At 41.5% G+C, this 26,822-nt stretch overlaps 1 protein-coding gene across 3 annotated transcripts in view; it reads left to right on the top strand.

The window, feature by feature from the left end:
- The window catches only part of robo3 (roundabout, axon guidance receptor, homolog 3 (Drosophila)), a 108,050-nt gene that overhangs the window by 23,047 nt on the left and 58,181 nt on the right, over window positions 1-26,822 (top strand). For all 3 annotated transcript variants that reach the window (XM_086130830.1, XM_086130829.1, XM_086130828.1), the window contains exons 3-6: window positions 15,964-16,121; window positions 18,477-18,597; window positions 20,109-20,247; window positions 21,198-21,325. In XM_086130830.1, coding sequence (XP_085986956.1) covers window positions 15,964-16,121; window positions 18,477-18,597; window positions 20,109-20,247; window positions 21,198-21,325 — 546 coding nt within the window. The remainder of the gene's footprint in view (window positions 1-15,963; window positions 16,122-18,476; window positions 18,598-20,108; window positions 20,248-21,197; window positions 21,326-26,822) is intronic.

Raw genomic sequence — 26,822 nt, 5'->3', positions numbered from 1 at the left:
TTGGAATGGCTGTCGGAGTATGTGCAAAAAGAAGAACAAGTAGTGAAACTGGGTGAGATATTTTCTTTTTTGAGTGAGAAAGGTCTGCAAAACGGGCAGCAAAGCTTAAGCTGTAAGCAAATTTTCTGATGGAAAAATACGTACTAAATGGAAGCTGGCTACCTCATCCGACAGATTCAACAGAAAAGTCATTTGACTGATGTTGGAATTATACAAAGACTCAATATGGGAAAAGGCATTGGTACAATATTGCGGGAGATCGCAAACGACCGGGAGAAAAAGAACCGGCTGTCACACAGAAACGAATCCGACCCTGAGCAAGTTAAAGTTCTAATTGACTATATTTTACTTGCCATTAAAACGAATGCACCAAATATTGGATTGATGTTGATTCCTATTCAATGTGTTATAATATTGCGATAATTTTCAATGTTAAAAAAATGCTTACAGTAACAATATAACAATTGTTAAAATAAGCTTTTTTCACATTTTCAGATAGTGGTGTGCCGCGGGGTTTTTTTTCAATGAAAGCAATGTGCCTTGGCTCAAAAAACATTGAAAAACACTGTTGTAAAGAATGGATCCAAGAACTTTTGTCGGCTTTTAACAATCCTTCGAACATGTCCAAGGCTAACATCAGCATAGTGAGCGATCGCCGGACTGGTGAACACTTTTTCTGGGTGATTCACATTTACCTGAAACTATCAGAACGCCTCATGGCCCGAGGGGCGAATGACGAGGATGCTGCATAGACACATATCTATCTTTTTATCTATCTACACACATTGACACATACGGTAGAGGTCCCTCTTAGGCAATGGGATGCCAGGATGATGCTCGGTAATAGCCAACTTTAAGTACGTTGCTTCAGGAAACTCGGAGCTGCGAGTAGCAGCCCTTACTGTATTTTATAAACAGGGGTTCAGTTATGCGGACCGCAAACAAAGCAGTTGTACCGAACATTGAAAAATGCGCTCCTGTTCAAATCTGTCACCACATATTTGCGCACAAAGCATTTTTTTGGGGGGCGGGGCAGAGAGTTTGACTTGGGGGTCTTGTTCAAAAATACAATTCTTTTGCCTGAACACAATAAATAGAATCACGTCAGCCAACTCCCTGGCAAACTACGACTGTGACACAACTGGGGCGGTGACTGTGGCACAGCGCTGCAGACATCGTCGGTCTCGCTGTGCAGTGGCTACGACGGTCATCAAAATATATTTTCGTGAAACCGGTACAAGGTGCTAAAAAGATTGGGGGGATAAGTGGCTCTCCTCGGGAAATTCGCCAAAGCGGCTCATCACCTGGTCTCATTCTGTAATTGGGGGTTGGGCAATTAATTTTTTCCATTTCAAACCCATCTAAAACTAGCTTATATAGGAGTTGCTGGGTGGGCAACAACAGAGCGGATTGATATTTGCCATCAGCTGTGAGCCTGCTTTCCCCACAAAAAGCATTGATTTTAATATTGATATTGTGACTGGTGTGTCTAATGATGCAATTGTCATACCTCCTCCGGATGCACTGAATGCAAAATGCTTGGCTGAATTTCTGGTGCATTCCTAATTTGCCCTTTTTATATAATTGAAATCAGGTAGGGGTGGCTCAAGGATGAACACATCACCTCTCTCAGCAGTAGCAACCTCAGTTATTTGATGCGTTCTCCTATCTCTGTATGTGTTCAAGTATCGGGCTGCATGATGTGCTCTCATGCTTCACTAAGAGGATTGCAAGCCTCATGCGGTCGTAAAGGCCGGTGGCCATCGTGGTTTAAAAGGAGGAGATCAGATGGCTGAAGTGAGGCCACGGTCCTCTGGCTTAACCCTCTTTGCATGATCTGGCCGTCGGCCAGTGATTGAGCCGGACCCACCAGCCAAAGCCCCCCTCTAAGGAATAGTCATGAATTAATCAGACAATACTAAAGGTGGACACGACTAATGACCAGTGTGTGTGTGTGTGTGTGTGTGTATGGATGTGTGTGTGTGTCTATGCATTATAAACGGTCAATTGTGCAATAGCGGAGGGTGGGAGAAACTCAGGGGTTGGGGGTTTGTGATGGAGGGGGGTTTGGCTGATGGGGCTTCTACAACAGGTGGTGTGAGGAAGAGATTTAACCTCCTCCCCCTCGCATGACAGTGAAGCACAAGGGCTACGGGGGCTGCAGAGAACAATAAAGTGCCCTTGCTCCAACTGTTATGTCCAATGATCCTCATTATCTCTCTGAGCTGCACTACCGTACACACTAAATAACTGTCCGAGCTGTCGATTCCCTGGTTTTTAATCTGTCATAAATATATACAGTGTATAGATGTTTTTGGATACGTTTGGCTACATATGCAAACAGAAATGGAATATCTTAACTGATTAGTTAAAAGCAGACATTTGTCCTGATTTTTCCAAATGCTGAATGAAGTTTCTCCCAGAGCAACAGAATAAAATATTGTAAGTGGCGCCAAGCAGCTGTACAAAATGCTTACCGTATTTTCTGGATGATAAATTGCTCCGTAGTATGAATCACACCAGCCATAAAATGCATAATAAAGAAGAAAAAATATAAATATCAGTCACACTAGTGTATAAGTGGCATTTTTGGGGGAAATGTATTGGATAAAAATAATAACAGACATGTCTTCTTGAAAGGCGATTTAAAATAAAAAAAATAGAGAACAACAGGCTGAATAAGCCTACAATATGCTCACGTTGCATGACAGATAAACAACGAATTGAGAACGTGCCTGGTATTTTCACGTAATATATTAAGAGGTATTCAGATAACTCGAGCACGAAAAACATGCTAACAAGTTTACCAAACCATTGGTGTCACTCCAAATCACTAAATCCAATGAAATCTTCATTCTCAGTGTCACTTTTGACAAACAGCGCCAATCCAGAGGTAGAAGATGCAGCGCTCTTTTATGTCGCTTATGTTCGACTCATTGTCAAGTCGACTCAAGTAAAGTCAAGTCAACTTTATTGTCAAATGTGCTACATGTGCAACATACAGTACAGATGAAATTACATTCCTCATGAGAGAGAAGAGTCGCTGTGGGTGCCCGCGCCACCATCAAAAGAACAGTTAACATAAAATGACAAAATAATACAACACAACACATGAGACACAGACAGTTGTCCAATCCTAACCACTTTTTCTGCATACATGTTGTTATTTGAAGCAGTTTTAGATAAAAGAGGATCCAATCAAAGTGCCCTTTCACCAGTGGATCAAAGACGTCATGCTGAAAATGTGCACGTCTGCTACAAGCTAAGTTTGAAAGCAACAAGAAGCTGTAGCGTCCATTGACGAAAAAGAGATTGGTTCACATCTCCTGTCCCATGTAAATCCGCTTCAATTCCAAGCCGCGACTCCCAGTTCCACAATTGCATCGGCACTCTGCGCTGACGCTCCTTTCTTCTCATCGTCGGCTCCACAAGCCATCCACCCATCCAGCCGCATGCTGTCCAACAGCACCGACATTCCCGCTGAACAAAGCTGGGCTGTGAAAAATGCCGCCCATTTCAGGCGCAAAAACACACACGCCCCAGGGTTGTCAAGCAACGACAGTCAGATGGCGCAGACAGTCAACTTATCAACACAGGCCTAGAGTGCCTTCTTGCGGTTTAATGTGAAAATAACATGTGAAATGGTCAAGTAATGTGTTAATAATTTCACATATACATCGCTCTAGAGTATAAATCGCACCCCCGGCCAATCTATGAAAAAAAACTGTGATTTATAGTCCGGAAAATACGGTACTGATTAATTTCTCTCTAAGACGGTCACCCACCTTAAAAATGAAAACTTTTACTCCTATCTATCACACGAAAGCCAACTCCTCACTCTTCATTATAAAGGTATGACGTTGCACAAACAAACAAAAAAAAAAAGCCCCCCAAACAATCAGATCGACTCACATAGTTTAGTGTCTTGACAGCTGATCGCGGTGGGGTGTTGGGGCCTGCTGACATCAACATACAATCGATGCTAAGTCAAACAGACGCCTGACCTCTATAGGACTCCATGATGAGGTAGCAAAAGTGGACAGTGTCAGTCTGTGACCTTACAGTGAAACTGAACACATGCGGGAAATGTCAACTGCGTGGCTGTCTTTGTTGATCTGTTTGGGTGTGAGCCTGCTTGTGTGTCCATGTGGGTGTGTTACCAGACCTTCCAGACATTCCGGATCATCTTTGCACCTGCTCACATTAGTGCTGTGCGATATCATGATATATTATATCGGCATGCCTTATCAGTAGGTACTGCCAAGAAACAGAACCCTTTTTCCATGGTTTGGTTTAGCAAATTCAGACACCAACCAGAAAACTGCCATCTGCAAAAATGCTGGCAAACATTCGGTGCTCGCCATTCAAACATGCCAAATCTTATGGCTTCCTAAATTTTCTGAAATTATGTGAAGTTCCTGACAATACCACTTTGTATATGGATGTATATTTGTTGGGTCAAGATTATTGCCTCAACATTGAAGTTGTGTTAAATGGTGGTTCTCGCTTTCCACAAGGGTGACAATTCATTTGAGGGCAGTGTCGGGTAAGGGGACAAGGGAAAGCAAGGAGGGTGTCATTTCCCTCACAATGGACCTTTTGCAATTTACAGTGACCCTCTTAACCCAATGCTATGGGGCACACGACATCCGCTCTTTCTAAATTAAAGTAATCCTCTTTTCAGGGCCAGACAATTGCTTTATTAGCTGACCACACATAGGAACTTCGACCACCCCTATAATGGTATTGTTGGAAGGGGCCCTCGGGGTCCTGGTTTGGTAGAGGATGAACAGAGGCATGCTGGAGGGTTCGTGTTGTTTTTTATTGCCCTCCTTAACAGTGTCATGCATGCATTATTTCTTCAACCTTCCCCCATTTAGAGTTCATCCAACTAGATATATTATGAGTGTCAGAGATGAAAAGCCTATTGTAAAAGAACAGACCACACATACAGAGCATCCTTCCGTACTTTATAGGGTAGCTTGGTCAGGTAGACTATTGGCCTCTGCTTGACTGCCCACGAAACAGTGAAAACAATGTACCACCGTTTTCTGTGTGTGGGTAAATTTAACTCACTATGTCATTATAAGGCGCACCAAAAAAACATTCAGTTTTCTCAAAAGCCGACAGTGAGCCTTCTAGTCCGATGCACCTTATGTATGGATCAATTTTCTCATTTCTTGGACATAGTATTTTAAATGTTCTGTAAAGCTCTTTGTTACAGCTGCAGCGGTTGTGAAAGCACTATATAAATAAAGCTGTATTGTATTCACATTTGCGTTGCTACATCTAGTGGCTGCATAATGCCGCCTCCGCTACTATTGTAGCTTTTATTCTATGCGCCTGAATATGTGGTGCACCCTATATATGACAACAGTTTTAAAATAGGCCATTCATTGAAGGTGCGGTTTATAATCCGAAGCATGTTATAGTGCAGAAAATACGGGACAATACGTGGCCATTGAGGAGGCTATTGGACTCTTTTTTTATACTTTTACCCTTTTTTACTGCCAACAGGTAACACCGTAAATTTCTATATGTCTTGATTGTTGTCCGTTATTTTTTCTGGCTCAGATTGTTCAAAAAATTACCCCTCAAATGATGTGCTGCTTTTGTCTTTTCTTTCAACTTTGACTGGTGGGTGTGTATATCCCCAGTGTGGGACAAATAAAGGATATTTTATCTTAGCTTATCTTATATATATATATATATATATATATATATACAGTATATATATATATATATATTATACTAAAAAGTCATATGACACTACATTTTCTTATTCCTTACACACAGTCTTCACTGTCTGAATTATTTTTGTCATGAACACTGCTGCCATTGAAAGCATCCAGAGCCTGAACGCTAACTCTTGTGGTTGCATGCTTGCAGCTCTTTGTTCACACATTGCCTGCAACATGGCATATAGAAGAATCATCATCTTTCTTGTCATAATATATACTGTATGTTATCGATACAAAACATACAGGTACATATTCACAAAATTTAACCTCTGCTTTTAACCATCACAGTAGTAAGCAGTGGAAAAGACACCCAGTTAGTGGCACACATTGGAGCAGGGGGGACCACCCAGGGCGCAGTTAAAGGTATCAGTATTTTGCTCAAGGTCCATAGGCCACATTTTCCTGATGGTCGATGGCCAGATTGAACACGTACCCCAACGGTGGCAGGCGGTGAACTCAACCACTTCACCATGGCTTCCCCATTTGAGCATTTTCATGTGCCATTTGCTTGATTACACCCAGACAAGCTAACACACCCACACCCACCCCCTTGCTCTGTTGTGTTTTTTTTTGTGATTGATAATGAGAGCCTCCTGCCTACCGCTGCATGTGGGGCCCACAGTCATATTGACCGCAGTCTGTGCTGCTGCCAAGTGATCACCCTCCCCATCCCCCCGCCCCCGTCTCCATCTCACCGTCTACCCGAAACCCCCTCCCCCTTTGTAGCACTTTGGCTGTGACAGGACACCTCTGTGGAGCAAGGCCTTGCCATTTATGAGCGCTTAAGAAGCCATGAAACATCACACCTTGATGGATAACCTCATCAACTTCACCCACACTCACCCGCTGCTGCGGGATGGATGGCAGTATCTCATATTTTATCACGTAATTCAATTTCAGACAGTATTTTACTCGAAGTGGCGGTGATTAAACAGATTAAAGCATTGTAAACAGGATCTGAGCATGGTATGAAAATTAATTTGAATGTTTGGCTGATGATTACGTTGTTCTAAGTGTTTTATCTATGCTAATCGCAGGCTTAACATCTGCTTGTAATGCATCACACTGACTTGTGGATTTAATTTCAGTGTTATCTGAGCCTGGTGGCAAATAATTGGTTTTCTCGAGGTCTTCTGGGAGAAATAAGATTTTGTGCTGCATGTATTTTCTGTCAACCTGTGGTGTTAATCACTTGCGTACAAACCTCCAGGTATCAGCCTCTGTGTCAAACTGACTGTACATGTTAATATTATTTGAATGGCTGTTTGTTTCTGTTAGAAAAGATGAGACATTATCTGTTGATTGTTGGGAATATTTCTTTAACGTTACCAGTCGTAACCGCTGCTGCGACCAGATTTATAACCATGAGCCCAGCAGCCTTTGGGGTGGTGCTGTGTATGTGAGTATGAGGGATTGGTTGGTTGGGGTTGAGGCATCTGTTGTGGTTGTAATGAGTGTTGAGTTTTGGGCTCACCATCCAACAACGCAAAACGGGCCAAGTTAATTTAAAGGGAAAAATACATGAGACATTGATGTCTGACTAAGGTGCTGAAAGCATCTGGCCTCGATTCAAAAGGTGACTCTTCTGGGCAAAAATTGAAATGCGATTTACATTCATTCATTTTATCACAGGCTCAGTTTCGAATGTGGCTATATACAAGGGTGCACATGACAATTTTTCTGTAGTTCCCAAATGAGCACCACCGTTTCACATGACCAACAAACCTTGTGGATTAATTTAAAGACTAACTGCACATCTGGGAAAATTACGGCCTGCGGGCCACATTATGATAGCGTGTGAATCGGCATAGTTCCCAAGGGCGGCGGTCTATTTCCATTCCCCAACCTTGTTTGCACCATGTACTGGTTTCATGTAGGACTGAAACAAGTACTTGAGTAATTGGAGTACCTGGGTTTAAAAAAATTGATGAAGGTATTTTTTCTGCTTCAGGTATTCGCATATTTACACGTCCAAGTCATGAAGTAGTCGTCAAGCTATCCACAGTAACAATTGTTCATGCACACGAGCCATTCAGGCAATTTCACAGCTTTTTCTGGACGGGGGTCGGCGTTGAACAGAGTTTGCTGCCTTCCAACCTGGTACTAGAGGTGTAACAAAGGCTGAAAACAGCCAGCTGTAACCAGCGCGCGTGGTTACGCCTGGGACTCACTTGTCCGCACTCCCTTTGTGTTGAAAGCAATTGTAGCAGTTGAGCTGACATCCCAATGCATCTGATTATACAAAATGTAATATCGCCTGCCACTTAAACTGTGTGAAGCCACCTAGGCAATCTCCTATTTCTGTGAGTCGGAAAGACACAATTGAATCAATCCTTAATATTACAAAGTACATTCTGATGTATCAATGTATCATGAAGCTGCAGTTTGAATTTGGGCTGGGAGGAGGCTCAGCGTTGAAGACATTCGTCTGATCAAGTGTCCCTCCCACCTTCCTGAAACCCTCTCCTGACACTACCTTCACCAATATCCTGCGTGGGCCGTTTCATCATGGTGCAATAGTTGATAGGGATCAGAGGGGGTCCACTCTGGATAATGAGAAAAGCTGGTGTCAGTTCCAGACGGGGCCTCTATCGAGACCAAGGCCCTGAACATATATTGCCTCGAGAGAGCACAGATGACATGCTTGTGTGCATCTCAGGAGCAACATAAAAAAGGAACAAGAAGGATGTAATTGGACAAAAGTGCAAAAATATATTTGTTTGTATTTTGATGTGGGTTGACACGAAAGAAGATGCTTTATTTTGGAATAGGATGTACGATTACAAATGATCAACAACATTCGTCCACATCTTTGTTTGAATCTGAATTTGATCTCCCCCTCTCTCTACCCCCCTTTGCCAGCAAAGGGACTGTGTGTCTTCTCTATCTGCCATATGAATATTTATACTTTGGGCCATTGGGGGCTGCTGTCAAGTATGCATACACGCACACACACGCACGCACGCACACTCACACACACACACACACCATCCTTAGAACGATACAGACAGCGATAAAGCTCTTTAATTATAAGTGAGCAGAAGCTCACCCCAGATGTGTTTTTAAATGTCCACTCAAATGAAAGATAGCACTTCAGTTACGGTGGATAATGCAAGTCATGTGTTCGCAAGCTTGTACGGATGGGTATCATTTCTAACTGAGCAGGGATGGGTACATTTGAAGTTTGAACTGGTTCGGTTCCGATTCTCAGTAACCCGGAATCAATACAGGTATTCAACGGTACCGATTGTGATTACTTTGTTCAACAATTATCAAGAGAGCAAGGCCTGCTGCACACTCCATGATTTCCGACCCATTTTGGACTGAAATATAGCAAAAAAAATAAAAATAAAAATGAGAGTTGGAAGAGGAAGTGAATGAGAACAAGGAGAATAATTGGGGTCAAGTTCATCATTTGAATGCACCTGTTGCGGTACGTAAATTCTTACTACATTTTGGCCACAAGAGATGGCTATTTCACCCCTATTAAATGAATTATAAACATGGTCACCGGTAAGTATTGTTCTAAAACACATTATTACAGGGATCCGGGGACATTTCCATCGCTCTGCACCAGCACCAAGAAGTCCACCCACCGTGCTCAACCGCTGCATGCTCGGAAGTGCAAGACTTCATCATTGCTATAATATACTTCATAAACTGCATTTGTTTGGCTTGGTGGCGGGCAAGTCCCAGAAATGTATTTTTAGCCTGTGTGAGTAGTTGACGTTATAATGGTGGCGCGCGTGCAGTGCTGCCTTCAAGTGTGCCATGGAAAATCAACAACCCTTCTACTCATGCAAAATTGTAAATTGGAAAGTCACGCTTCGGAACCGAAACATGGCACCGTTTGATTTGATATGAATCAGTGCTTGGTTGTACCTACACAAATTAGTCCATACCCCAAAAAGTACCGCCTTCATTACATATTTGTCTTACTGTGTGACCGTTTTTCATGAAGATATACGGTGCTCTAACTTTGAGCCTGGCAATTAATCGAAATACAATCGTGATTTTGATTTGGGCTTTTCATGATCTTAAAAACATTATTATTGAAGATAAACAATACGGTGCGTTTGCCAGTTGCAAGTTACATGGTCAATTTGTACCTGACGAAAAGAATAGCGTTCATTAATAACTCATCCACAGTGCTCACCTCTACATTATCTACAAATGGAGATCTTCCTGCAGTTCCATTTAATGTAAATACACTTTGTTCGTGCCCATCTCCTCCATGGACTCAAGCGAGTCCTTCAATCATCTAGACCACGCAGCTTTCTCTGTGCTGCATTTAAAGGGAATGATGTGACTTCCATTGGCAGGGAATCTGCTGTCTTCCCTCCCACAACAGCGCAAACGTGCTCTTTTATCTGCAATCATCTTTATACTAAAATTTAAAAAAAACTCCACACATGCGCACAGTTAGACTGCAATTTTGCGTTCGACTTGTGCAGAGCACGACAATAGGGCCCCTAATCCTTCTCTTTTCCCCTGTGAGTTACTGTGTGTACGCTGATGAAAGCACACAGGATGGGCCCAGTAGTAGGGATTATTTTGGCTTTGTGAAAAAGGTTATAAGAAAGGGTCAAAGTGCACACACTTAATATGGGTCCCCACGCGTCGAATGGGTAATTGACAGTACCTAATAAACTTTTCGCCCTATTTTCACCCAGATCTAGGGAGTGCGGAGGGCAGGATGTGAACTATCCAAGGCCCTCAAAGCCATGGCCTGAGAATGGTGTGAGACTGGTGATGGTGGTTGTTGCACATCCCAGTGGATGATAATACAGACCCTGGTTACAGCAAGTATCTGATTTAGTTTGTCATGTTGCTCATTTTAATAAAGCATTTGTAATCTTTGAGTAGTGATTTGGTAAATTCTAGGTTGGGGCTACAGATGATATCAGCGGTGTGATAAAGCATTTCCTTGCAGTACGACTGATTTGTCTCTTTTGATATATGGCAAAATTCTCTGGCTAGCTTCCAAGTTGCAGCTGAAATAACAGGGCTAATAATTTCTGACATTTAGAACACACATCTGCATCGCCTTAGATTCTTATTAAATCCATCCATCCATCCATCCCATTTTCAACACCCCTTATGCTGAAGAAGGTCATGGGAAGTTGCAGGAGCCTATTCGAGCTGACTTCAGGCAAAAGGCAGACGACACCCTGAACTGGTCGTCAGTCAGTCGCAGGGCACATCTAGAGACAAACGACCATTCACGCCCACATTCACGCCATCACTGAGTGGGAACCGATCCCACGCTGCCTGCACACAAGTAAAGCGAGTGTACCACTACAGCATCAGCGACTTACTGAATACAAACATCTCAGTGGTGAAGTCTGTCCAGAGCTGATGGCATCCACCAATCGTTGTAAAGCATTCTAAGTTCTTCATTGAAGAAATTTGGATGCATCAAAACACAGTTGTTCTAGTTTACTGGGAAAAAAAAAATCCATGCATTCATAACATCACATCCAGACGACTGTAACTTCTATAGGTTGGTCTCACTCTTGTCCAAATTGCAGCAGCCAGACTGGTTACTACCACAAAGAAATGTAAACACATTCCACCCGTCCTAGCCACATACAATTTAAAGTACTACATATGGTGTTTCAAGCGCTTCACACGCTGGCCCCACAACTACATAAGAGCCACACGTAGCCACCAGCTCCCTCAGATCCTCCAGCCAAGGTCTCCTCCATGTCCCATGGCGTAAAACAAAAAAAGTGGTGGAGGGTTTGCAATTGCTGACTCATAGTCTGTAAATATTTTTCATTCTTGACTGATTTCTGACTTTTAAGATTAGTGCGCTAAGTCAAAATTTCAAATCACTTTGTGCTCAAAATGTCAAAACATTGAGAGCTTACTGAAACTGAGAGTCCACATTTAATCACTTCATGGTGCTTGATGGTCACTAAGATAAAGGGTCTAATACATTCATTAAGCACGATACATATATGTATATATCTGACGGTAAAGGTAATGTCCTGAAGCTCTCATTCAAGGAGGAGGACGAGTGTCATCAATCAGGTAGCCCTTTCCTGCTGCAATGTAATGTGCACAAATACATTGTTGTTTTTATGAAGACAATTGACACATACACTAATCCATGTGAAAACTGACCGTCATATTGTTGATGACCACGCGTGTGTGTGTGTGTGTGTGTGTGTGTGTGTGTGTGTGTGTGTGTGTGTGTGTGTGTGTGTGTGTGTGTGTGTGTGTGTGTGTATGCATGGCGAACGAAAGTGTAATTTAGCTTTGCTCATAAAAGGGATCAATTGCCAAAGTGCAACCTTTACAATTGTCAGGTTCCGGTTATATCTGGAAAGACTGTGATCCCACAAAAATACAGACAAGGCTAATAAATGACAAAAGTTTTATGACAGAAAAATGCAAAACCAACAAAGTACAATAAAGGTAACAAAGAGCCAAGATAAAACAAAATTAACAAAAAGCGCTTGCAACAGGCAAGGAGAATCAATAACGTAAAATCCAAAAGAAATCCAATTATGTGAAACAAAACAAACAAGATTGAAGGTGTAACATAAACATTGCTTACACAAGAAAACTAAGCATGTGAAAGAGGGAGCTATGAAACATGGTCAAAAACATCTTGGCACTAGAGTCGTAATCAAGGTTGAACAATCTGAGAGTGAGTAATCGGCATAGCAGTCCTTTTAAAGGCAGATGATTGCATCCATGTGCGGCACTGGGGGGAACGCCCTCCGATCCCGCTGGAAATTGAAGCACAAACAGAAACATGACAGCAATAAGATTATCTTGTGCAAACTAACACCTCCAGATGAACACAGAGTTGAATTAAAGGAGTTTCCTGTCTTTGACGTGCTAGCTTCGGTGTATTTTAGCTGGCTCTGATATTTAAGATCGCCTTAAAGTTACAATCAGTTAAAACAATAACATGTCCATGGCAATAATGAGCCCACGAACAAGTTAAAGTAGAACCTACCGTTGGTCAACTGTAATGCATGCACTCCAAGTATGTATTAGTTTGTTTCACTTCCTGTATTTTCCGCACGATAAGGCGCTCCTGAGTATAAGGCACACATTCAATGAATGGCCTATTTTAAAACAGTTTTCAGATATAGGATGCACCACATTATAAGGTACAGAGAATAGAAGCTACAGTAGTGGCTGCAGTTGCATTATGCATCCACTAGATGGAGCTACGCTAAATGTACTACAATGCAATATAGTTTTATTGATATAGAGCTTTCAAAACTGCTGTAGCTGTTACAAAGCGCTTTACAGAACATTTAAAATACTACGTCCAATAAATCAAAATATTGATCGATATATAAGGTGCATCGGATAATAAGGTGCACTGTCGGCTTTTGAGTAAATGGAATGCTTTTAGGTGCACCTTATAGTGCGGAAGATACGGTACATTGTGTGAGCAACAAATGGTTGTTCATGTCATGATCAATGATTGGGTATAACATCTTCCGTAAATAAGCATTTTTGACGTTGCTTGAGGATCATGGATGGAAACAAGTTTGCACATAACACTGCATTGCAACCAAAAACATTGTAAATTCCTTGAAAATTTGTTTTACGACCAGATATTTTTATTGATGTTTTTTAGGTAAATAGTTGTGTTTTAATATAGTTTATCTTTAACCTCTAGACAGTTGTGTTTTATTGTATTTTATCTTGAAGCTATCTAGCACTTTTTCTTATTTTGATTAGGTTAAAAAATAACAATATACAGTGATCCCTCGCTATTTCGCGGTTCGCTTATCGTGGCTTCAGTGCATCGCGGATTTTTTCAAACATGTCATAATTTTTTTTTTCAAGTCCGCAAAAAGTCCGCAAAAGGTCCACGAGAAGCAGCGAAAGTCAGCAAAACAACGGCGAGTCACATAGAGCAACATATACTACATGTATATATTTACTGTATTTTGTTATTCATAAACTAACCTAACTTATACATGTTTAAATCTATTCGTATACAGTATTAAGTCATGTTAATTACTTCAAAATTTACTTCTACATGCATGTATACCATTCAATTTGGCCTTATAAATATTATGTACATGTACCTATATGGAGGGGGGGGGGTCACTACTTCGCGGATTTTCGTTTATCGCAGGTGGTTTCGGTCCCCATTAACCGCGATAAACGAGGGATTACTGTATATATATTGATATCGACCACAATGAATGACTTACTTTGGGAGACACTTTTCAGGCATATCATCCTGTGCTAAATCAGTGTATAAAGTTATTTCATACAATCGTCTTAATTCTCATTAAAGCTGGCAGAAGGGTTGGGACGGTGGTTTGGATGATTGTCTCACAGTCAAGAGAAAGAACATCACGGAACCAGTTTGGTTGAGTTGGGAGATTTCTCCAGCATGATGTTTTTCTCAACCAGGAACTGTCAGATGCGCAGGACATTGTGAGAAAGGGCCTTGTCATAGTGAAACAACCATGAGTTGTCCTGCCACAACGCTTGCCTCTTCTCGACAGCTGACGTAGCAAATACTGCAGGGTCTCATTGTTGATATGTTAGTTGATGTTTTGGCCCACAATGAAAGGGAAAATTCAACCTTTTTTCTTTTCAGATGGGATTGTGTTTTAGTATTATGAGATAGTTGCAGTAGTAACACATATTACTTGACTGTAAAGAAGATGGGGTTTTTTTCACATTTGACTTTCATATCAGGATGACTTATTTATATGACTCATATCTCTGTAATGTCAGTAATAAATTTCCCCAGTGTGGGACAAATAAAGGATATCTTAAATCAACCATGATAGCCGCAAGCATCAATTAAACATACCATATCTACTTGATGTCAAAATTTCAACTCTCATCAAAGGTTCATATAAAGAGTTCATCTTTAGCGGGGAGAGCCGCTCATCATTTTGAAGGAAACTTTGTGACACGAATGGCATTTTTGCAAGGATTTGTTTCTCTGCTTTAGGGCGACATGAAGATTTTTAGGGCAGGAATGCGCAAGGAATGTCATAGAAACGGATTCATGGATTTTTCTCCTTTGTGAAGCTCTGGAGTGTCTTAGGCCAGACTTGTAGCCTGAATGCCTGCGGGGCTTTGGCCTCATCCTGGTATCGGGGCATCAACCGCAACCACAAAACCACTCGACATAGCTGTAATTCGAGAGAGGTCACAGAGCTCAAGAGACCAATAGTGGAAAATCCCGTTGCCTTTAGCTATATGAGACACAAAATGTAGACTGCATGGATAGATGAATGTGGAAATATAGCAGGTAACTTGACTTGCTGAATATATGGACTCAAACCAAAACATTTTCCGCTCCCTGCATCCAAATTGTCTTTCTTGCTAGCAATGGGGTCGATTTATCTGATGTACAAATTTGTATGCAGACGCGTTTTTTTCCTTCCTCTCAATATACGCTCAATGTATTTATGCATGTGAATTTGCCAAGGGAAATCGTGTGCATGAGCGTGCGTGTGTCAGGTTGAATAATTCATTTACACTCATTAGTAATGTGCATCAATGACAGTAAATGAAAAAGTGAGATAACACACAATGAATTGAATTATGATTACAGTGATCCCTCACTTATTGCAATTAATGGGGACCGGACCCGGCAGCAATAAGTGAAAAACCGTGAGAAAGGGTTTGCGCCTCCGCTAGGAATTTTTGTGGAAGTGTATGTGGGTACCAGTATGTTTAAAATATGTAAACACTATTTATACTTTACATATTTGAGACAAAGACTACAGCATTTACTTAAATCTTTAATTATGCAACCTTATCCAGTATTTAACATGCATCAGCATTGCCTTTGAGAGAGGCGAAGAGACTTGTCGGTGGCGTAGAAGGGAAGGTGCTGGGCGGGGCTGTGAAGATCCGCAGCCAATCAGCTCACGGGATAAATCCACTCATGCTGTCATTGGCCGAAGTCGCACCGAGAACAAATAATGCGTACAGGCAGGTCCAAAACCTCTGAGTCATTTGGCATTTCTGTATACAATTTGAAAAAAATCCCGCGATGTACTGAAGCCTCGATAAATGAAGCGCGATATAGCGATGGATCACTGAAGCAGGTTTTCTGTGATTTGGTGTATTGTGTTGTTGTGTTCACATTCCTCCAATGATCACGATGATGTTTACCATGTAAGCAGAAGTACACAGACATGGTGTTTTTTGTTTTTTGTATCAACATCAGGCTATAGCTACCCTTCATTTTCTCTTTTTTCTTCACCAGTTCTGAGAGATGACTTCCGCCAGACACCCAGTGATGTGGTGGTTGCAGCAGGTGAGCCAGCTGTCATGGAGTGTATTCCCCCCAGAGGACATCCTGAGCCAACTATCTCGTGGAAGAGAAATAATGTCCAGGTCAACGACAGAGACGAGAGGATCACAGTAAGTTGACGGGTGGTTGTCCACATTTTCGAGGCAGAAAGAGCTTCTTGCCCCACCAATAAGAATATGTTTTCCCCGCCACTGGTTTGGCTTGATGGTACACTTTGTCCAGTGGCGGATGCTGGTCTGTCGAAGAAGGGAAGCTCAATTATGGCCGACATCATAAAATGTGTCCGTTTATTTATACGTGAATTCTACTCGCCGTTCCTTTTCAAGAAAATGATCTGTGACCCTGTCATACCAACAAGACGTCTTTTCCAGGGACTTAATTTGTGTCCTACAACTACAGGAACTACAATAAAACTCATCAGAAGAAAAGAAGTTGTCGCTAGTTGTTTACAACACAGAGTGTCGCTAAGATGATTAGGAGAACTCTCCAGCTCAACTCAGAACAGAATGCGAATTGAAAAATTGCTCACACGGATGCGGACACTAAAAGGTCGGTGATTGGCTCATTTCGATGTCAATCAAACTGGCACACAGGCTCAGACAGATCATCCAATCTGATGCAGAAAAGCCTGGCGTCCCACCCTCTGCCATCCAGTCCCAGAGACGCCGAGCGTCCGTGGGCAGGACAAAAACCAGCTTGTATCCAATGACTCGTCTCCGTTCAACGCATTGGGACAACCTACCCTGAACTTTCGAGACGCTCGGCGTCCGGGCAGTAGACACTCTGCGGCTCAGCGTCCACCTTTTAAAGCACAGCGAAGCTGCGAGAATGAATGAGAAGGGAGTCGTGTCGTAACCAGTAAGAAGAAGCTGATTCGGAACAAAAGTTGAGCACGTTGTAGCGCATATTTAGTCAATGACATGTACACACAATGAAATGTACATTCATATATTTGACCACTTATTCTTTGACATTTTAGGGGAAGCCGAGCTTCCCTTGCAGTCCGAGAGCAATCGCCACTGATTTTGTCCATCGTGTGCACACATTTAGGTTTTTCTAACATACCATATTTTCCGCACTATATGGCGCACCGAAAAGTCTTCAATTTTCTTAAAAGCTCACAGCGTGCCTTAAAATCCGGTGCGCCTTGTATATGATCATTACGGTAATCTGTCGACCCCAAAGTGGCTCCTTGCTGGAGACATACTTACAATGTTATAACTTGCTGTTGGTTCAGTGAACTGTGTCGCTACTTTATTAAAGTTTTTGCAACTCCGAAAAAAGGAGAGCTGTGGTGTTGTTTTTTTTAAAACTCACACTTTATGAATAGTTTTCACAGTCTCAACAATGACAGATACATCTTTGTCCGCCTCCGTGCCTTCTAATTCTTCTATAAATTCTATAGCCCCCCCTACAGATTTTATTTTGTGATTTCCTCGTTTGTGAATACACAACAAAGGAACACATAAACACTTCTGAGACAGTCCAGTCTCCTACATTTTACTGACATCTGATCGTTCTGTTGTAGCTACACTCAAAGAAATGCCATGGGGGTTATAGAATTTATTTTGTGATTTCCTCGCTTGATTTTCTGTTTTGGTGCATTATTTTCAATTTTCGTAGTTTCACTGAAGTAATCGTTAATTTACGTTTTTCGGAGGTGGTCATGAACGCCTCTCGAGTCGAACAGAAGGAGCGTAGCTCCATCTAGTGGATGCATTGTTGATTGCATCTTGTAATCCAGTGCGTCCAATATATGAAAAAAATTAAAAAATAGGCCATTCATTGAAGGTGCGCCTCATAATCCAGTGCGCCTTTTAGTGTGGAAAATACGGGACACTGTATGTGTTGTTTTCATTTATCTTCACATGGACATTTCAAGTGGTATGTATCCAATGTCACTGTTTTCAGTATATTTACAGTTCATAAGAACCCAAATACTTTGCATCCAAAACAACGTTGTAGCACATAATGCTCGATGTGGATTGGAGGCAAAAACTCTGGGAGTTGGAAGGGGTATGTCGTGGTTCTGCCAATTCAAAGGTCACACAGGTTTGTGTCTATGGCTGTGTCCAATTTCACAAGCGGCATTTTCGGCCGCATGACGTCATTTCCGGCGCAACACAACTTCGCGTGGGGTCCAAATTCACATTAAGCCCATCCGAATTCCTTTTGAAAATGTTAAAGGAACCAGCTTGTGATTAAGAGACAACTTTAGAATTTTGAAACCCTCAATCGGTTGACTTGTGCCGGAATTGTCATCATGCAGCTGAAAAAGCATCTTTCCGAGGACGCACCCCGTGAATTTGGACACAGCCTGAGTCTTGCGATTTTTAGTTTGGATATTCGTGTCGTTGATGACTTGGCATCAAATAATGAAATCCATTTCTTCTCCCTGCTTGCATTTATTTCCTTTAGTCCTTCTCTCAGTCATCTCTATCATGCATTTACCTCTCCTTTTTCAGATACGAGGAGGCAAACTCATGATTTCCAACACCAGAAAAAGTGATGCTGGCATGTACGTGTGTGTTGGCACCAATATGGTTGGAGAAAAAGATAGTGATCCAGCTGAACTGGTAGTATTTGGTAAGAGATTTGTGATTCCTCTTTATAAAATTATGGTGATACACTAGCAGTATTAAGGCCATGGTATTACCGTATTTTCTGGATTATAAATCACTTTTTTTTTCCAGAGTTTGGCCAGGGGTGCGACTTATGTGTGAAATTATGAACACAATATGATATCATTTTACTTGTTAATTTCCAATTAAACCACAAAATGGCGCTGTAGGCCTGTGTTGATAAGTTGACGATCAGTCTGGTATAAGCGATGTAGAGGAGAAAGTGCTCCATCTTCTACCTCCGGAGGTGGCGGAGTTGTTTAAAAGTGACATCAGGAATGAAGATTTCATTGGATTTAGTGATTTAGAGTGACACAGATGGTTTGGTAAACTTATTAGAATGTTCTTTATGCTCTAGTTATCTGAATAACTCTTATTATGTTACGTGAACAGAGCTGGCACGTTCTCCGTTCGTTGGTTTCACGTCAGGTAACGTTAGCATATCGTATACTTATACGGCCTGTTGTTCTCTATTTTATTTTAATTTTAAATTGCCTTTCAAGATGACATGTCTGTTCTTGCTGTTGGATTTTATCAAAGGGATTTCCCCCCAAAATGCGATTTGTACACCGGAGCGATTTATAATCCAGAAAATATAGTCGTATTATTGTGGTTTTCTGAAAAAGTAAGAATAATTTGCAGGATAATGTCATGGTGTGGAAACCTGAGTGCCAGGAATGTTAACCTAACACAATTATGAAAAAGTCAAACATGATAGAAATAAATGCTTATTTAAATAAAATGTGTAAATATTTTGTCAACAGAAGTATATATCACATCAAGGATGTAAATCAATACATCAGCATGTCTAACAAATAATTTCAAAATATTTGCATAGTACAATGAGGTTGTAAACATCAAAACCAAAATAAACTCAAAAAGGTTGTCAGAATCCAATTATTGTTCAACATACAATTGTCGAACCAAAAAATAACTATTAAAACACATTTCAACCACTGACAATATTCAGATGTTTGCCAAATGACCGTCACTCTTTTATCAATCTTTTTTAGGGGGTGGGGGGGATTCAACAAAAGTGAAGGGACCTGAAGAAAATTAGCAAGCTGAAAAAAAGCTAAAATGCTTAACTACCAATTACACAAATGCACAGGTGTGAGTGCACATTGTCTTTTTAAACCACTTGAGAAGGCTCTTATGGGAATCAGTATAAGTGCAGCAAAAACCTGCATTCATTTAGATGAGCAAAATCCCCAAGGACAGCGGTGACTACAGTAGACAGCTTATCATGTTGTCAGGTTACAGGGTGCATGAAAGGGTTAAATTCAATTTGTTTGTTGTTATTGTTGTTGTTGCTATTGTTGTTGTCGATGTTACAATATATCCCATTCTGTCAACTGCAAATAAAATACATTTCAGACACTACTGGGAGAATGACATTTTAACTGCTCCGTGTCTTAATTTGGCTCGTACTAACTTTTGCCACTCTTCTATTTCGTGTTTCCTGTCTGCTGTCAGAGAGGCCAGTGTTCACTAAGCAGCCGGTGAACCAAGTGGTGTTGGCTGATGATGCAGTGGACTTCTTTTGTGCGGTGCACGGAGATCCGATTCCGACTGTTCGGTGGCGTAGAGAAGAGGGGGAGTTACCTCGAGGCAGGTAAGACAGACACGAACAGTAACGGACTCTCTGCATTGTACACTGGTGTGTTGAATTTACTCAATTTTTCGGTCATCTGGATACAGATACATTTTATGAATAGTCTACTACTCCTGTGTGGAGTTTACATGTTCTCCCCGGGAACTCCAGTTTCCTCCCACATTCCAAAAACAAGAATGGCAGTTTAATGGCACACTCTAAATTGTCCCTAAGAGCGTGTATGAACGCGGATGGTTGTTTTATCTATGTGTGCCCTGCGATTGGCTGGCAACCAGTTCAGGGGGTACCCCGCTTACTGCCAAAAGACAGCTGGGATAGGCTCCAGCATGCCCGTGACCCTTGTGAGGATAAGCAGGATAGAAAATGGATGGATGGATGGATGGACCTTTAATGATACCTCAGGAGAAATAGGAGAAAAGTTTCACTTGTTACAACAGTCTTCAGTTCTCCTCTAACAGAGTCAGATGAATTCTGCTTGATGACTGAAGGGCTGCAGACCATTTTGCCATGCCTGCATTGGACTTTGCACACATGAAGAGTTTTCTCGAAAATTCCTTACTTGAACGATATGTAAATGTGTACAATGATCACAGGGATTTATATTTTTCATTGAAAGAGGGTTTCATACTGATTTGCACTTTGAATTTAAAAAATACAGTATATCTCACACACCAAATAGCAATCGAAATGAACACGATGCTTCTTAGATTAAGTTCTTCTTCCTCAAATTGCATTTATTAAAAGGATAATGTCATGTTTTTTTCCAAGTAGAATAGCCTTTGAGTTTTATTGTGTACCTACAGTACTTGTTTAAATATGAAAGGTGCCATCAAGGCTTATAAATCTTTTAAATTTCATACAGCGATATAATCGATGTCCGTTGCAATGTTGAGACTTGCAAGTTTTGACTGCAATATGTGACAAGTTACACAAGCTTGACGTGTTTGCAGATATGAGATCCACAGCGACAACAGTCTACACCTGAAGCAGGTGAGAGCTGAAGACGAGGGCACTTACACGTGTGTGTCAGAGAACAGTGTCGGGAAAGCAGAGGCAGCAGCGACCCTGCAAGTACACGGTAAGGCATTTGCAAGTAGTGGTTTGTGTGTGTTTTTTTGAACATTATAATCTTGATTTTTGAACAGAGTTTGTTTAAATTAAATACACGAGACACTTTAGTTAAGGACACATACAGTATCCAATGAGCTTTATGAGATCAAAAAATTGCATGTCCCACTTTGGTTAACAACACCTGATGGTTGACCACCCCAAGAGAACGCAGCCATGAAGGCACAAATACAGACTCCACACGTATCATTTAGGCCTGAAAAAGCAAAAGATGATGGTGTTAGACCTGGATGACTGAGAGTCAACGCAGGCACACCGTTCTCCAATATTGAATCTCTTTCGACAATGTCAGTCAAACTTGAACGGTATTGTTATTGCAAGATACTAGTCAAGAAATGTCAATTTAATGAAGTAAATTCGGTTAAATAATTAATACAAAACGGGTTACATTATAGGTGATGTCTTGCACTTAATAAAGACAGCAGACTTAAGTGGAAATGTAACATGATTATACAGGCTATAATGTGTGATTATCAAATATAAACTGCACTTGACTGTTTTACCATGACAATTTGCCACAATTTTTTCATTCCTGTGCAACATGTATGAGATCCTGTGTAGTGGTGTAGGAGTCACCAATGTGGCCCGTGAGGACCACATGAGTAGCCCGCCAGTGGGGCGGACATTGTGATTTGCGAGTAGACATTATGATTTAAAAATGCAAACACTGGCAGTATTGTGAGACACCTTTAACCCGATCAGAGTCTGAAAATGAAAATCAAGTTTTAAAAAGAACACTTTCTAATATTATTAAAGGTACCGTATTTTCCGCACTATAAGGCGCTTCGGTGTATAAGGTGCGCCTTCATTGAATGGCCTCTTTTAAAACTGTTTTCATAGATAGGGCGCACTGCATTATAAGGCGCATAGAATAGAAGCTACAGTCGTGACTGCGGTTCCATTATGCATCCAGTAGATGGGGCTATGCTAAAGGGAATACAATACAGCTGTATTTATATAGAGCCTTCACAACCAATGCAGCTGTAACAAAGCGCTTTACCGAACATTTAAAATATAACGTCCAAGAAACCAGAATATTGATCCATATGTGGCTCCCTTTGGATGTAGCATGAAGCACAACACGAAGTCCATAAAAATACTAGGTTTATTCCTTGGCATTAGTACAAATGGCATTACAAAACAATAAATAAAAGACAAAAGTTATGAGGACAATTGATTCAACGAAAAGGCACGCAAACCTCATGGGCGCACATCCACAAATAAATATCCTGTACGGATATTTACCTACGGTAATCTGAACAAATATATTATTTCAGATATGTGTCAATTTGGTAGCCCGTCACACAATCAGGACGCATGAAGTAACGCTCAAAAAGGTTGGTGACCCCTGTATTAGTGTTTCAATTGGTGTGCTTTGCAGGGTTTTAGGTTATGTCGTATACTATACGGTATTCAAATCTTGAGAATGTACGCCAGGAGAGATTACCCCAAGAGAGACTTTGTCTGCAGGGTTAAAACAGCCAGAATTATGCCGCTGGGTACAGACAGCTCTCTAAGACTATATAAGAGATGAAGTGAAAAAGTAAGGGTTTAGGTTCCTTTTCAAGTCTCAATTCTTCATGCCTCTGGAGAGAAATGCAAGATCAAAAAGACCAAAATTGCATTAGAATAAAGTCGGTCCCTTGAAGAGATGCACTCAACTGCAAACGCTGTCATTTGTGACGATAAATGGGAATATTTAGAGCCATGTGCTGCAAAACTGGATCGTGTGAGCGGGCCCTACAGTTTCTCCTGACACCTTGCAGACACTCTAAAATGACATCCACCCACATGCAATGACAAATACATGGTGTTTGGTGATCTGAGACACATATGCATGTTTACAGATGTGTGCATGCTCTTATACTGTATGTGCAAAATAAACTTTAGCTGTATACTGTATATATGCAGTGTAAACATACACACATACCATTGTGTTTTTGTTGCTGACTGAAGAAGTAAGTCCAATAGGAGTTGGACAAAGTAAGATTGAATGTGGGTCATTGAATGCAGCTACAGTCTCTATTCGGGATAAAAGAATAACACACTTGGTAAAACATGCACTGTGTAATGTTCTGGGAAGGAAATGCTTGTTTCTTGGAGCTATAAATCATAACACGTGCTATCATGTCCACTCGGTTTCATATGTAACATATAAGCTCCCATTAATCAAAAGCTCATCATGTCATAATTTTCTCTTTTCATTTCCATCCCCTTTTGCTTCCCTTCCATCACAGTTGGCTCATCCAGTGAGTATCTCATTTCATGGCATTTTTCTGTATGTGTGTGAGCGCGTGCAAGAGAGAGCGCGTTATTTAATTTGGGCAAGAAGTGTTCTGAGAATAACTGTAATTACCAGGCACATACGAGCGTTGGACTATAATTAATAAGCTTCCATTTGAAAGTTGAAATGAACTAATCTTGAATGCAGTGGATGTGCATGCAACCATCAATTATCCCACTTAAAAATGAATTTTTGCTTTATTTCCATGTCAAGCTCATCACACACATCCCAGCAATGCCATCAAAACTGCATTCTCCACCTTTGTAGTTGAATCTCACTGAATAGCAATTCTTGTATATTTATTATCCTTCATTTTTATGGTATATGATTGTTTGTGTGCTCGACTGGTTCACACGTCCGCCTCACAGTGCAAGGGTGCAGAGTTCGATTCCGGCTACGGCCTTCCTCTGTTGACTTTGCATGTTCTCCTCGTGCCTGTGTGGGTTTTCTTCGGGTACTCCGGTTTGCTCTCACACTCCAAAGACATGCATGGCAAGCTAATGGAACACTCTAAATTGTACCTAGGTGTGAGTGTGAGTGCAGATGGTTGTTCGTCTCTGTGGGCCCTATGATTGGCAGGCAACCAGTTCAGGGTGTCCCCCGCCTACTGCCCGAAGACAGCTGGGACCCTCATGAGGATAAGCGTTTTAGAAAACGGATGGATGGATGGATGGATGATTGTTTGTGTGTGAGTTAACTACAGTATACAGTAATCCCTCATTTATCGCGGGGTTACGTTCCAAAAAGAACCAATGAAAAGTGAAATCCGTGAAGTAAGATTTATAATTTAAAAGAAAAAGCAAAAAAATGTGAGAGGGACAACATTTCAAATGTGCTGTATGTTTCACAAATAGCACATTTGACAATAAAGTATTACTTGGTAATTGACAGTCAGCTTTATTTTTTACAGTTATTATACAATACTGAACTATGTATACAATGCAGAGGTGATTGCTCTAAGACTGCAAGGGAAGCTCAGCTTCCCCTAAAATGTCAAAAAGTAAGTGATCAAATATATGTGTGTACGTACAATTGCGTGGACATGTCATTGACTAAATATGCACTACAACGCGCTCAACTTTTGTTCTGAATCATCTTATTACTGGTTACGACGCGACTCTCTTCTCATTCATTCCCACAGCTTCACTGTGCTTTAAACTGTGTGGACGCTGGGTGTCTCGAGAGTTCAGGTTAGGTTGTGTCATGATTCGGTTTGGGACCAACAGGTGGCACTGTAGAGCTCCCCCTGCAGCTGCACACCTGTTGGTCATTATGTAATCAGTGCTTTAAAAGGACTCCCAGCCCGACCACTCATTGTCGGGTCATTGTTGCTCTTGGCTACTGTCATGTTTGTTCGTTGCTTTTTGATTGTTTGCTGTTGGCTTCTGTCATGTTTGTTTCAGTCATGTTTAGTTCATTGTTATGTTTTAGCTTCAGTCATGTTTTTGTTGTTGAGAGTTTTTAGTTTCTGCCATGGTGTTTGTTTGTCACTTTGGATTCGCTTTGTTTTCATGACTTTGTTTTGGATTTAGTTTTCTGTGTTTTATCAATACACTTCTTCAAATACACCCTGCTCCTCTCTCCTGCCGGCTTTTTGGGGTCCACCACCACCTTGCAACGTGACAGGTTGTCGCAATGCATTGAAACGAGACGAGTCATTGGACAAATGCTGGTTTTGTCCCGCCCATTGGACGCTTAGTGTCTCTGGGAGTCTATGGACAGTGAGCGTGCAGAAGCTCAGCTTTTCTTCATGATGATTGGATGATCTCTCTGAGGCTGAATCTCCTTTTGATTGACAGCGAAATGAGCCAATCACCGATCATATGGTGAAGGCATCCTTTTCATTTTTTTGAAAAAGGAACAGAGAGTAGAATTCACGTATAAATAAACTGACACATTTTATGATGTAGGCCGAAATTAGGCCTACATCATAAAATTAGGCCATACATCATAATTAGGCCTTAGTAGGCCCAAAAAATTTGCAAAGGTAAATTTGGCAAGCTGTACAGAGACAAGGTGCGGAGACGGTTCACGTCAGTCAGTGCCTTAGCCAATCAGGATGCAGAACGCAATTCACTGTTTAAAAGCATTTAAAAAACTGCACTAAAAAATCTGTGAAACAGCGAAGCCGCGGAAAGTGAACCGCGTTAGAGCAAGGGATCACTGTATTACTATTTGAGCTAAGAGGGAGGCTCTTTGTTTGCTGTGGACAAGGAAAGTAAAGCCACATAACGAAAGTGTTGAGGTTACATGTAATAGTTTCTCTTCTGCTGCGCGATACACTTAACCAAAGCGTACATTTTTAACTGGCATTCCTCAGCAAAACATGCAATTGTACAGGATGTTTTCTTGTTCTGTCCTCACAACCAAATTATAGGGTTTTGAAACTGTTTCAGTAAAGAAATCTCTACTCTGTTAAGAAACTCCATGTGAATCTACCCCCGGGGCCCTTCCAAAGAGGAGCTTTTTAACTACCTGGTCAACCTCAACCCCAGAGATGGGAAAGCCCACCTTGCAGTGCCCACTCCTTGTCTTCAAAGTAAGGGATGTTGGTGGAATTGAGAAGGCCTTTGAAGTGTTCTCCCGAATGAATCACAACATCCCGAGTCAAGGTCAGCAGTGCCCCATCTCCACTATACACAGTGTTAATGCCCGACTGCTTCCCCCTCTTGAGATGCTGAACGGTGGACCAGAATTTCCTCAAAGCCATTTGCGTTTGGTCCATAGGCACAAACAACAGTCAGGACAGGACCCATCCCCCCACCTGAAGGTGAAAGATGGCTACCCTCTCGTGCAGGTGGACACCAACATACAAGTGTCAAGTTAAAGGCAATACGAATGCCTACACCTGCTCATTGCTACTCACTGTGGGCAACTCCAGTGAAAGAGAGCCCAACCCCTCTCAAGAGGGCTGGTATGAGAGCCTAAGCTATGTGTTGAAAGGAGCTCCACCATATCTATTCAGAAATTCTCAACCTCGCATGCCAAATCAGGCTCCTTCCCTGCCACAGAGGTGAGATTCCACACCCCTTGAGCCAGCTTCGTTAGTCAGGAATCTGACCGCCATGGTACCCTGCCTTTGTCCACTGGCCAGCTCACACATTTCCCGACCCCTTGGCCCCTCTCACAGATGGTGAGCCCATGGGAAGAGGGGCACACGTTG

The sequence above is a fragment of the Hippocampus guttulatus genome, chromosome 15 (assembly GCF_054856545.1).
Source record: "Hippocampus guttulatus isolate MCC_2025c chromosome 15, RoL_Hgut_1.0, whole genome shotgun sequence".
Lineage (NCBI taxonomy): Eukaryota > Metazoa > Chordata > Actinopteri > Syngnathiformes > Syngnathidae > Hippocampus > Hippocampus guttulatus.
The sequence above is the reverse complement of the archived record's forward strand: the minus strand, read 5'-3'. Positions and strand labels throughout refer to the sequence as shown.